Consider the following 13,834-nt stretch of genomic DNA (forward strand, 5'->3'; position numbering starts at 1 on the left):
TTTTTTTTTTTTTTTTTTTCTTCGGACAAGGGGAAGACTAAAGGGATAATTTAGTTAATGACTATCTGAGCCTTTAATCGTGTGTCTTATTTACGGTTTTATGCCACTGGGGGGTTATCAGATCGAATTTTGCTTTCTTCGTCCGGTTCTTTTTATTGTGCGCTTCGGTTATTTCCACGTCACACGGTTAAAAAAAAACTGGATACAGCTGCAGCTCATTAGGCCCAGTATAGGCCCACTAGCTATTAAGGCGCAGTGAGTTTTATTGGTTAAATGACTATTTTAACCTTTCATCGTGGGTAATTAATTACGGGTTTATGTCGTTAGGACCTATAAAGGCCTGTTAAGGAGGTTGTGGGTCAATAAGGCCCAAAGAGATTTTTGTTTTCTGGTTGGGGATGAGAGAGAGAGAGATATTTGTAGGAGAAATGGAGTGGCGGAGGTAGACGTGGGTCGACCTCGAGGCGCGATGCCTCAGGCGTACTTCATCACGCAACTCTCACGAGCCACTTTGTACTTATATACAATTTCATACTGAATAAGAAAGACCAAATTTTTTTGAATGTGAAAGTTGCCTTCTTCTTTCGTCTCTCCACCAGATCCCTCTCTCTTTCTCTCTCTGTCTATCTCTGTTTTTGATCGGTAAGTTCTTGATTTCGTGTATAAAATGATTGCTCAATGATTGTTTGCGGAGTTGAGATGTTCACGTAATCTCTATTTGTGTAAAGATATGTAATTTCTTGATTAATTGGGCTTTTAGTGTTGGTGGATTTGAGTTTATCTGTAATAGTAATGTCAAACTAGCTGTGTGTGATTGGTTTGTGTGTTTGTATTTGATATAAAGTTGATTACTTTTGGATTTTTATGTAGAGGTTTTTTGTGTTGATGGCACTCTGTGGTGTTTTTTCGACTCCAAATTTGCCGAATTTGCAAGTATTGCGTAACTCCAGCATTGTTGGTTTGAAACGAAACCGTAGCCTATGGCAGCCCACAAGTTCGATTCGTGCAAAGCCTGTCAAGTTTCGTTGTTCATCTTCCTTAAAGCCTTCATCATCTGATGTGGAGGAGATAGACGAGGATGTTGGGAATGGTTCTTCGGTTTCTGTGGATGATGGATCAGCACATGTGAAGCAGTTCATGTGGTCTGATTTTAAGATTCTTGATCGTGTTAGCATTGGTCATGGCGGCAGGGTATTTAAACCAAGTCTATGTTTTCTTTCTATGTTGGTTTTTTGATTTGTCCCTATGTTTTCAACTGATTGGCTTTACTTCCTTTTTTTGGCAGGCGGATGAGCTTGTGTTTGAAGCTATAGTTCAGGTTCCAGATAGGTCAGTATCTACTTAATATGTATATCAAGATTTCAAGATGATGATTTCAGGGCTTCATCTGTGGTGCTTCAATTTCACAGCCCTTTGTTTAACCAAGGAGTTGTCCTTCGGAAATTGAATACCACTCGTGCTCAAAAAAGGGGAAGAAGAGCCATTGAAGTTCGTCCCTCCCATTTCCGTTTCTTTTGTTGCTTACTGTAATCTCTTCAGTATGGTAACCAATTTTTTTACTACTTGCAGGTATTAAAAAAGCTAGTTCGTCGTAGGCTTCTGTACCATTCTTACTCAATGCAAGTTCACGGTTATATCTCCAATACCTTGAGTGATGATCCGTACTCGTTTACCCTCGTACATGGGGTAAGTGCCTCAAAATGGTGCAAGTATACGGTTTGGTTTAGTCATATGTTTCTACAATTCACTAAACTTTATCTCTTCCTGTAGTGCCATGGAAGTTTCTCGATTAGACACTGGCTTCAACAATCTGATTGGCTTCCAACATTAGAAGCTACTCTTGCATTAGATGAAGAATCCTTCAGAAGAGTGGGGGATGATACAACAGGAGGGCCTGCAGTTTCAAGGCAATTAAGACTAATCCGTATACTAATGAGAGATATTTTAATAGGAGTATGTATTGTCTCCTTCAAACAAGCATAGTACTTCTTTTTTAGTTGATATGATTTTCATAACATTTTTCTTTTGGTGGTGTTTAACTTGAAGGTCAATTACTTGCACAGCCATGGTCTTGCTCACACAGAACTGAGACTGGAAAATGTGCATATTAGCCCTGTGGATAGACATATCAAAGTTAGTATATACTTTCAGTTGTGAAGTTTGATTATTAAGCTAACTTATTTTCTTAGTTATGTATGTTTCAGATCTGTCAATTAATTTCAAGTTTGTTTTTTCAAACTTATAGGTAGGGATTCTCGGAAATGCTGCTGACTTTTACGGGGATGGTGCAAGTACTAGCAGTGCTTACAGTACCATGGACAGAAGACAAATGATGATAGCATTCGACATGAGGTATTTTGAGAGAGAGATGCTAATTACAATTCTGTTTAGTTGCACTACTAAGCCTAATTTTACCTTTCCTTTATGGTCAAAGATGTGTTGGATTCATGATGGCAAAAATGATACTTCAAGAACTGATGGATCCATTAATCTTTGCGAAATTGAAGTCTTTCCTGGCAAAGGTAAATAACTGGGCTACAGAGTGTGCTCAATGTAATAATCCATAGATGAGTTATAAACTTATGTTGATGTCCTTTAAAATTCTTCTAAATGTATATCTAGGGGAATGATCCTTCCTCGCTACGGGAATTCTTTGTGACAACGCTCAATACAAACTCCGAATCTGGAAATACCGGAGTTCAAGTAAGTACTCACTACTCAGAGCTATGTGCTAGTTTGTTCACTCGTCTTGAGATAAAACAGTTGCTTATCATCACCCCTTATTTGCTGTCAGATACTTGATAGAAACTGGGGAGCAGGTTGGCACCTTTTATCTTCATTAATTGCAACCAGACCTTCTAAAAGAATAAGGTAACATATAGAGCACGATAATATTGCTAATCAGTGGAGTCGTTAAGTTGGGCAAAAACTAATAAGTTACATTGACATAATCTGTTGGGTTTTGTTGCAGTTGCTTGGATGCTCTTAAGCATCCCTTTCTATGTGGACCAAGATGGCGCGTTGCCCCATCAATGGATATTATCAGATGGGGTCTTGGATCAACCGCTGTAAAGATTTCAGAAGAATACATTTACCGCATGCCTCAGGTATATATGAGATATTTTGCTGTTAGTTTAAGAAGTTTGAACCTGTAGTCTCAGTCTCCTAACTAAAAGACTAATTGAAAACAAATCTTTTGCAGCGCCAAAGACTTGCCCACTTCATTGGACTAATGGAGATGCTAAATCCTTATCCAAAACCAAACGTACGAATTACCACCTCTCTTGATCCTTTAGCTTTGATATATTGCACATTTAATTTGTTATAACTAGTGATCTCTTGTGTAAACGCAGTATTGGTTGGATCTTTTACCGGGAAGATGGCGTCTGTTATACTCAACTGGAAAGCACATAGGTCTAACTTTGCGCCAGCCCTCCACACGAGCCTTAATAGGCAATGTTCACTTAACAATAACCCAAGCTTCAGAAGCAGCAAACAACACTTCACTTTCTTTTACCTCTGATATTGGTTTCACTGCCATAACAACCAAAGACTGGCCACACAACAAAACCGGCGCCACCGGGAAATTACAAACGCTCTCCCAATTCAGACTAGTAGCCGGGAAAAGACTTTATCTCAAAGAAGAAAAAAAGAACATTGGTAAGTTCTCAATGGGCGAACCAGACGCTGAAGAAGGTTTAGCCGAGAAGCTTGAAACCCAGAAATGGAAAAAAGTTGTGCCCTTTAAAAAGTTTCCGTCGAGTCTTCCTGTAGCGAAACTCGTCTCTGGAGAGATTGAAGTCACAATGAGCATGAATGATCGTATAGAATCGCCTGAGAACGTGATTGGAGAAGTTAGAAAGCAGATTCCGCAGGAAATGTTTGATCTTTCTAAGCTTGTGTGTGGGACTTATATAGACGGTAGGTTACTTGTACTTAGGTGTGTGAATGGTTCAGCATTGTTGTTTACAAGGTCTAGCTTCAACGATAAGTGTATGTAGCCACTTGCCTCGGTTCTTTATGTATATAACAAAGGATCATTCTTTTTAGAACTAAAACCCTGTAGCCAGTCTCTCTGTGTATGTTGTAATAATGTTTGGTTCTTGATTGAGATTGTAATAAGAGCCTTATTAGTAAAAAAAAAAAAAAAAAGCTCAAGATTTTAATATGGTTTCATCAAATCATGAAGATACCATTTCATGATTGAAACAGAAACACAATGATTTGCAATACATCTGTCGACTGTCTAAAGATTCGTCCTGAAGTATCATTTATATTCTAATAGAAATGGTATTTCGTACATTTTTATTCATTTTGTAAAGATGAGCATCCACAAAAACAAAGTATCATAAGAATTTTTTGAGTTGGATCGAATTTTTTTTTTCTTTTAACTTTTTCGTCCATATCCTAATGAGGTTTGGAGATTTAAGATAGAAATGATACAATGATTTCGAATATTTTGGGAGTATATATATGTTATTACTTTTACTGTTTAAAATTTGATAAGCTTATCAAATTTTCAAAAAGGAGAATATGTTTTGTCTTTTACAGTGAGCAGTAAAGAAACACGTGTTGTAGAAGTCCACCTAACATGGCCGAGGGGACATGATTCTTGATTTCTTTTATAGTATCAAATAGGCCTAAATAATAATACCTGAATTCGTTTTACTATATGTATTTAAATGGACAAACAAAATTAACCTTAAATCATACTATAATAACTCAAATGCAAAGTTTTAGATACAGCCCTAAAACTAAACCAACATAAAACAGAGTACTAATAAACAAGAAAAAATACACAATAACAAAGACACAAAGTTCCAAACAAAGCAGTTTATATAGTTAAATTATAAGACCAAGGGCCCTATAGGGAGAGAGCTTTTGACCCTTTGAATCTGTGAAAGGAGAGGAAAGACTCTTTTAACATGTGGCCGTTGATTGATACAAAGACTCCTCAACTATCCAAATGGCCACATTTGACTCTTCTCCCCATTCTTACTCCAAAAACAAAAACAATACCTTCCAAAACAAGAAAAAATTCATTTTTATTGCCAAATGGCTCGTCATGGTCTCCACCATCCTCGACACATTGACATGACCATGGTTCGATTCCACTTCTTTCACTAAACGTGGCAAAAACTACACTTTCTCTTGTTTGGCCTCGTTCTGATACGTATGTTATTGAATGCATTATTCCATTGAGACAGGGTTTGATGTCCATGACTTGACAAAAATAAAAGTAGCACTTTTGTTTAATTTGAATAAAGTTCAAATTTTTTGATTCCTTCTCATCTAGCTAATGTGTTTATCTTGAACTTAGACACGATTGAGACATGATTCTAGTTCGCATTAGTATCATCACTAATTTTGATTTTGAATTAGCATGAAATGTGATCAAATGTTTATTCATTCTCATTCCACATTTTCATTGCTTAATTTGTCCACCTCTATCTTTTCCATGGCTTAATATGTAATATGCTAAAATTGAATAATCACCTAGTGATGATAGTGGAGCTAAAATCTTAACAAAATCATTGGACTACAATCATTTGGATTATAGCAAATAATTAACTAACGAGAATAATATATAGTTTAATGATCAGCACCTAATGGGGTGTGTAAGATAGTCCAAAAACATGAGAGTAACCTAAATAATTAAAAAAGGATTTGGTATATAAGATTACGCCGCACACATGTGAAGCGGAAGCACATGGACGCACAAAATGGTTCGTTGGCCTCAATCTGCTCCGAGAAGTCGCGTCTCTTCTTTTACTTTTTTTCTTTCTTTGTATATAAGTCTATTCTATAGGCAAGTGCTAATTAGCTTCTGTTGTCTACTTGTCATTATAACTACACTAATGTTCGATTTTTTCTACCTTGTTGTTTTAATAAATCTTGTAAAATCAATTTTGTAATACTTGCTGAGTAACTGAGTTAGATATTATGTAGTTAGTGATACTAAGCTGCGTTGACGTTTGAGCTGAAAACCCAACTTAGTATCAACAAAATGGTGTAATAATTGCTAAGTTTGTTGGTGTGAAAGAGATTTATGGTTTGAATTCTCTTTTTCTTCATAAGGTTATCAATCAATGAAAAGGTATGAAAAATACAGCTAACATAGCNGGTTGTTCAAAAAAAAAAAAAAAAAACATAGCAACAAGGCGACAGAGTTTACAGCAGCAAGTCCGTTGCATGTATTTTTTAGGCTTACATACTCTTTTTATTTGTAATTTTTTGGTCTACTGTTATGATTATGTAAATCACTAGTATTTTGATATTAATGTAAACCAAATTAACTACTCTAACCGCTAGAAGACTCGAAATATCACCGATCACAATTACTGTTTTTTTTTTTTTTAAATCACAATTATTGTTGAGGTTTTTTTACCATCTCATCATTTCCTAGTTCTTACTGTGTTTATAATCGGACTGTACTACAACTGTTTATTAATCATGCCGTTGAAAGTTTGGTCACCTCCATACATATATTTTCAAATGCCTGATAAACTTTATGGACGGCAAAATTATTGTTATTTTATCTATTTTGACAACTTCGGTAAAGGTAAACAAATAGTATGAATTCTCGTTGAATTTTTACATGTTAGCCTAATTAATGTGCATTAGAAGGCTTTTATGAAATATTTTCATTGGACTCAAAACTTATATTTCAAGCAAATACGAGTTTATATACTTTGTTTTGTTTAAAATAAATCAAATTATTAAACTAGTCTAAAGAAATGAATTAAGAACCAAATATTAAATGGTGCAGCACGAGACGCTGCATAGCGTCAAAACGACAGTTGATCAGTTTGAAGTTGTGCATTGGGAATAATTAACAAAGAGGAAAATAAAACTGTGGTGTCCACGCTCACTAATAGCCAAACTCAACCAACCGTTTTTAGTATTCTATATAAACTCCTGCATTAATATATTCAACTTTCTAAAATTATTTAAACAGAAACTACTTTTCATTTATTACGTTTAATCCTGTCAAACGCATTGTTTTTGTTGATGCGAATTTATTTTCTTATTTATTGCTACTTGGACTTGATGACAGTTATAAAAGTGAATTGATCGTGTTTATTTTTTATTGGTCATTCATTACTCATTAATTATGATCTGTTCATCGTAAACATGGAAGCGTATTACTATAGGCACAACTCATAACCATTGGATGCATGTTGTTCAAACATAAAAAAGGGAAAAAAACCATTGGAGGCATTAAACAAAAAGGAAAAAAGAGAGAAACGGAAATCATTTTTAAAAAAAAAACTACAGAATGTTTCTCTGTTAAATTACAAGAATTTCAAGATAGGCATGATGTTTTAGTAGCATGCATTAGCAAATTTTATTTTGCAATTTTGTCTAGGATCAATAGTTTAAAATTGATAAGTCTCCTATTATTATTTGTATTTTCGAAGTGCCTAATTTTGGACTCTCTAACTTATCTTGTACATTTTGAGTAATTATGTCTTCTTAGGTTCAAACTATAATTTTGCGAAATGTAGTCATATTAATTAGTCATGTGAACTACACAATTACCAAATGAATGTATCTCATCAGATCCCGATTAAATAGAAAATAAAACATTGACTTTTGGTTTAGACATTTTGATACGATTTTTTAGAAAAATTATACTTACACTTAGTGTAATTGGTTTAAAATATAAGTATACTTTAAGTGTGTGCATTCCACTTTGACGAGCAAACAAAAAATTAAAAAATAGAAGTAGAAAAGTCAATTAAGACTACCTCTTACCAACCATCATGATGCATATGTATTGTGTTTGTGTGGTCTTCTGTTAGTGGAATTGGAATCTTTTTAAAAATTTAAACGATTAATCAAACGAACAACTCATTAGATTCACTTCTCCATGATGGGTTATCGTATCATTAGCTCTGACTTTATTAAAAGGGAATTATAAGATTAGAGAAAGAAAAACAAAACTTAATTGTATATTAAAATGTTTGGATTGTGCGTTTCCCTTGGGTGCGAGAGTACCTGTTTCGTCTGGTCTTATGGTGAATGGTCAAATAATCTGAAACCCTAATTGTAGAAAAAGTGATGTTTTAAAGATTATTAAGTTTACAATAACTGAAAAAAACAAAGTCAGTTATAGTATCTTCCTGTGACTTTGAGGGCTTTTTACAATTTAGATTTCTATCACACAAAATAAAATAAAATAAAGACTAAAGAGAGATCTCAACGATACAAGTCATAGCATACATATGATTCATATATATATATTTGATAAGATTCTATTTTTTTCAAGAAAACAGTATATGTTGTCAAGTGGACCAAGTGGTTGCAATAAAGGTCAAAATTTATAGAAGATATATTGTTATAAAAAATGGATTCAAGCTTTTAGAAAGGTTGCTTATAATCTATTTATTAAATGTCATTTTTTAACTTTACTGATTTAACTAGATTTTAACCCGCGGTATACCACAGGTCTATATTTTCTAAATATTTTTTTAGGAAATATTTTATTTGTATTTTGTGTATAATTGGTCAAGCAATGTTTTTTTTTGTTTTTTTTGGGTGGAAAACAATTTAATTATTTTGTATTGTTTTTTTTGCATGTAAATGTGAAGAATCAATTATTAAATTTCAAAAATTTGTAGATTACTATTGTTTTTTATTTATTTTTTATTTTAATTTGAACTTGTGTGTTTGAAGATATATATTTGAGCATGTTGAGTTGGAAATTTGTATAATTTGTATGTATTTGGTTTTAATTTAAATTGGTTATTTTGTTTTTTTTTTAATATAACATGGTTATCTGGAATAGTTTTTAAATTTGTCGAGGCCCATATGACGTTCTGAAGCCCAAAATCATCAGCCTGGTTTCGTTTTTGCTATGAACGTGTTGCAGATACTCATTCTTTCCTTTTACGAAAAAGGGTTAAAAAAACAAAAAAAAACTTGTCGGTCTGTCTTTTCCATTTTCACATACGATTTATTATTCAATTCAAGCGATATTGCTCAATTTAAACTCTTTGTTGGATAATCTGTGGATTAATTCGGGTTAACAGGTATTCTCCTTTCGAATCTCTGTTGGATTCATTATTCAATTTAATATTTGTCTGAGCTGCTACTTTTAAATCGATCAGAATTTGGAAAATATAGTTTGTTTTATATTTTCGCTTCCGTTGTGGATGATTTCGTGTATCCGTTGTCGATTTTGTCTAGTTCAGATGATGGTTGCTAATTTTTCCATGGGCAGTCTCAATTAGTCTAATTCGATATGCCTTCTAGTTATAAACATATATTGTCAGACTCAAAAAGTTAAAAGATTATAGTTCATCAAGGCTGTTTAAAAATATTAATCACCAATTTGTTATCTTCTTTGTTGTTTTGTATGATTTATCAAAGTTAATATAGATTAACAATTAAATAATTAGCAATATATGTTTTTCATCAGGTTTTAAAACCATCGAAGAATGGTCAGATTCGAGTAGAAGATACTAAGAGAAGATAAGAGTCTGAAGTCTATCTTACAACTTGTTTTGGGTTTTTTTTTAAAAAACCTTTGCTAAAACATAGTGATGATATAATTTTTGTGCAGGTTGTATCTGAACTAATGGTTTCAGAAACGGTGTACTTTGTGGCTTTGTTAGTATAAACGCGAGCACAATGGTAAGAAAGGGTTAGTAATTTTATCCTTTAATTTTTTTTTCATTTAGTACATAGTGTTACTATTAGTTTACTGAAACCAAATTTGAACCCCTAATCTTGTGTTGGCTTCTCTGCCAAACATAAAATCTACATTGATACACAATGAAAGTACCAAAGTAAATCGTGAATTTTCATTCCCTATAAATTAAAATAGTTAAAGTTATGATAAGTAAAAGTTGAATATAGATAGATGGTTTTATAAAACTCGATACTCACCGTCTCATCAGCCAATATGAGCTCAAGTGTCTCGCCGGTGTTGGTTGTATACTGGCGCCAATTATGCAGGACTTTGACCTGGATTCTCCAGCCGGTCTTGTAAGGAGGAATGTCTCTTAAGAAAGCGAAAGATGCTGCCATTTTGATTGTATAGGTTTGAGCTTTGTGTGATTGTGGATGTGTTTGGCTGTCGATGTTTGTTGGTGAGACACTGTTTATATAGCTCGCCATTGGGATCTTAGTTGTTTTGGAAGGTTTGATTTTGGTTTGGTAGAATTGAGTTTTTTACATTCAATATTTATCATGTTTGCCAATTTAAATGTGATGATGAAGATTGTATATGATTGATTGATGATTCTGATTTGCTAATTTTGCAGAAAATTAGGAATGGAATGGAAGGAAGTTAAAGAAAGTTGTTCCAATTTCTATATTTTTGGGTGAAAAGAAAGTTGTTCCAATTTCTATATTTTCGGGATTGTATATGATTGATTAATCTCGGATGATTAGAATTCGAATTTAGTAAGATAATTAACTGGAAAACTGATATGCGATTATAATAGGACATACATTTGATTATAATTAAAATTATTAAAAATATTAATAATATTGACATATGATTGTAAATAGTTCTGAACTTGAAGCATTCTTTCACAAAGTTGTTGTGAAAATGTTAATGTAGATTGTTTATCTTATTACATGTTACTGTATATTATCAATAAAATAATATATTTATATATTTATTATTTTATTTTCGTGATGTCATTGTTTTGAATTAGATTGTCTACCACAAATCATATATAAAATTTAAGTTTTTTTTTACAAATATGCGGAAATAAGAGGTGGTGTAGTTGTGAAACTGTGTGCTTAGTGGCTGCTTATTCAAAAAAAAAAAAAGAACAATTCACAGCTTTTTGCTTATTTGTTTCAAGTTTTGTTTGCTCGTCTAGTACGCTTTACCAAAAAGTAAAAATACAGTACTTGGTGAATTTAGCTTCTGACAAAACAGAACAGAACCAAACCAGTTTAGTTACTTATCTAAACAGGCACGTTTCTTTCACCTTTTTAGAAAAATATAAAAATTTGCCAATTACTTTTGAAATAGAATAGTCGGTGTCGGAAAGCATAATTCATAGAACAAAAAAATGTGTCCCTTTTCGTTAAAAAGAACGACTAATTCTTATTATTATTTTAAAATAAAATTGTTGCCATGGAGAAAAAATTTATTTAAATTATGCACCTACTAATATACAATTTTAAAATATTCCTGTTTTATTAGTGTTTTTGATAGAATTTTAATTTTTACAGATTAAATAAATAACTATTTTTATATTTTTATATCTGTTTCGTCAGAAATATCTGAACTACGGATGTGACTAATAAAAACTGTACTACTGTAGAATATATAATTCATACTTTACAGCTTTTTATAATTTATTTCTGCCAATTTTACAGCCTTATAAAAATGCTACTTTCCGCCAAATTATGCGCGTGTTCAACGAAACCTTTGTTTTTGTGTGTTGGTCGTTTAAACGTAACATTTATCGATTGTATTTTTTTTACTTTAATTGCTCATTTTTTTGTCATTGTTTACTTTGTGATATAAAAATAAAATAAAAAAAAATAAAGAGCGGAGTGGAGAAGAGTATGTTGAAAATGACGTCATAAATAAAGTTGTCATTTTGATTGGTGAGGTGGACAGATTCGTAGGAATGGTCACATTGATATGTTTTGCCCATATGATGGTGAGTTGGACAGATTCCGAGATTCGTTTTCGTAGTTAGGCCACACTCTCCTCTCTTCTCTTCATAACTTTTTTGAGTTGCCTAACCTCTTCGGTTCTCTTCGCCAAAGTGCTTGTCGGAGTTTTTTTTTTTTGTTAATCATGTGTTTATGTATAATCATAATGCTATTTTGTTTACTTGTATTTGGTCATTCATAGATATGTTTTAAGTGGCCAAATTACCTATAAATTTCGTATTACAAACATTTAACATCTTTGGAACAAATCCCTTAACAAAATGCTAATAATATTGTAACGATTAATGGATTTCATGGAAAACAATCATATATTTATTCGTTCTAATACAAATGACATAAACTAGTTAGTTACCTTTAATTTATTGTATATTTGTATATTTTAGTTTTTTTTTTTTTTGGTTTTCAGCTTTCACCATTTGTTCTACCTACCTAACATATAAATGACATGTGGTTGGTGGTGGCAGAATTGATATAAAGCTTTGTTTGGTTAGAAATATACGTTGTATGGTCTAGTTATCTTTGGGATAGACATGCCATGTCCATTTATTCTAGTTAACAAAATTGTTTATAATTAGCTCATTAATTACTGGGGATAAATGGTAAATCACTTGTTCATATTTTAAAACGTGATTTTAATATCTTTTTACAATTCAAAATATTCCATTAAGTTTTTACACTTTCATGTTTTGAAAAACTGAGTTTGTTCAGTTGACAATTATTAAGTTTTTTTTTTCTTTTTGGGCAAACGACGATTTTTAAGTTAATAATTACATTATTCGACTATTTTCTGACATATCAGTTGTAATTATGAAATTGAAAATTAATAAATCTAAATTGATAGTCGAAAACACGATGCTAGATAGCTCAAGAGGGAGGACATGATATCCAAGAGACCTAACCCAAACTAATTTCACTCTTTATCTGTTAAGGAAATTACTAGATAGTTCCTTAAATTTGCTAAGACTCTATATTTACTGTATTGAACTTTGGTTCTGAATTAAACGAGAAATACTTTTATCTGTCTTTTTATCCTTTGCTCTTTATTCCTGTTGTGGTCATCGTCTACTAAATTTTATAGCCTTTCTCCTTAGAAAATGAGTAAAATTTTACTGTTGTACGTAATCTAAAATAAATATACATATAATTCTCACTAGCCATATACTCCTTAGTCTTTACAATAAAGAATACCTTAAAAGACATCGATATCGATATGACTATAACTAAAAACATTAAAATGCAATATGACAAGATTTACAATTTTAAAGTACAGAAACTACTTTGCGTTGTACAAGTGTAAATAATCAGTATTCATGATATTCAATGACTCAGTTCAACAAAAGAAAACACAGAAACCACTTTGAATGGATAATCTTTTGATTATTTTCGTCAGGATGATTATCTTTTGTGACTTATTACGGTACGGTTGGCCGCATATGGAAATTTAAAATATAAACTTGGTGCAATTCATCATATTCCATGGCGACAAGTTACGTGTCGACTCGACTGTCCAATAATTCTCTTCACATTACTTCTACAGTTATAACCAAAAAGCTTTGACCATGAACCAATTACATTTACTAAATCAGCCTTTTGACTAATTTTATGGTTTAGCCAGGAAACTAATCCGGTATCATAAATCAAAGATTAATCATGCCCATAAACTTTGGCAGTTGTTTAGATATTTAAGTTTAAATTTGAAGTATCCATCAAAGACGGTGTTCCTCTACTGTGAAACCCACGGTCAGAGCTAGCAGAGAGATACATAGGGCCACAATTCCAAAAAGAATGTAACTGATGCGGTTAAAAATCTAGACATGAGATGTCTGTATTACATTACTTTTACCACTAGGATAGACAAACTTTTGTTGGAAAAGACCGATTATATGACAATATATTTAACTGCCGCAAGTAGATAAAGCATCTGCTTGTGTCTTCTGCCGGCTCCGCCCACGTATCCAAAGATTTATCCACTTCTAAAATTGTTTTTTATAATATATATATATATATATTGTTTTAGTTCAATGCACTTAGAAATTTCTTTCTATATTTCATAAGGTCGATAATTTAATAACTTGAACTTTTTTTTTCAAAGTTAATAACATGAATTATTAGTTAGACGTTTTTTTTCTTAATCATAATTTATGGTAGATAGGAGACTATAATGGTTAAAAAGATATTGTAC

General features: G+C 32.3%; 1 protein-coding gene and 1 long non-coding RNA gene across 4 annotated transcripts; both read left to right on the forward strand.

The window, feature by feature from the left end:
- LOC104761361 (probable plastid-lipid-associated protein 14, chloroplastic) lies at positions 410-4,111 on the forward strand. The gene is made up of 14 exons (XM_010484436.2): positions 410-642; positions 871-1,191; positions 1,286-1,329; positions 1,410-1,488; positions 1,570-1,686; positions 1,771-1,953; positions 2,047-2,133; positions 2,246-2,352; positions 2,435-2,522; positions 2,623-2,703; positions 2,795-2,871; positions 2,972-3,107; positions 3,203-3,265; positions 3,354-4,111. The coding sequence occupies exons 2-14, from the start codon at positions 886-888 to the stop codon at positions 3,999-4,001; spliced, it is 2,016 nt and encodes a 671-aa protein (XP_010482738.1). The 5' UTR covers positions 410-642; positions 871-885; the 3' UTR covers positions 4,002-4,111.
- Positions 8,885-10,506, forward strand: LOC104761362. Of its 3 annotated transcripts, none has more exons than XR_763149.2 (5): positions 8,885-9,035; positions 9,425-9,483; positions 9,569-9,649; positions 9,964-10,148; positions 10,272-10,506. It is a non-coding gene; the product is annotated as an uncharacterized LOC104761362 (long non-coding RNA). The 3 variants fall into 3 exon arrangements; XR_763151.2 differs by having other exon boundaries at positions 9,569-9,639; XR_002036458.1 differs by lacking the exon at positions 9,964-10,148.

Source organism: Camelina sativa, chromosome 18 (genome assembly GCF_000633955.1).
Source record: "Camelina sativa cultivar DH55 chromosome 18, Cs, whole genome shotgun sequence".
Classification (NCBI taxonomy): Eukaryota; Viridiplantae; Streptophyta; class Magnoliopsida; order Brassicales; family Brassicaceae; genus Camelina; species Camelina sativa.

Excerpts from the sequence above, each read along its gene's own strand:
- LOC104761361 (XM_010484436.2), top strand. The coding sequence starts at position 886 with ATGGCACTCTGTGGTGTTTTTTCGACTCCAAATTTGCCGAATTTGCAA. Across the intron at positions 1,489-1,569 it reads GGGGAAGAAGAGCCATTGAA|GTATTAAAAAAGCTAGTTCG; the intron begins GTTCGTCCCTCC and ends TACTACTTGCAG. Across the intron at positions 1,954-2,046 it reads TGAGAGATATTTTAATAGGA|GTCAATTACTTGCACAGCCA; the intron begins GTATGTATTGTC and ends TTTAACTTGAAG.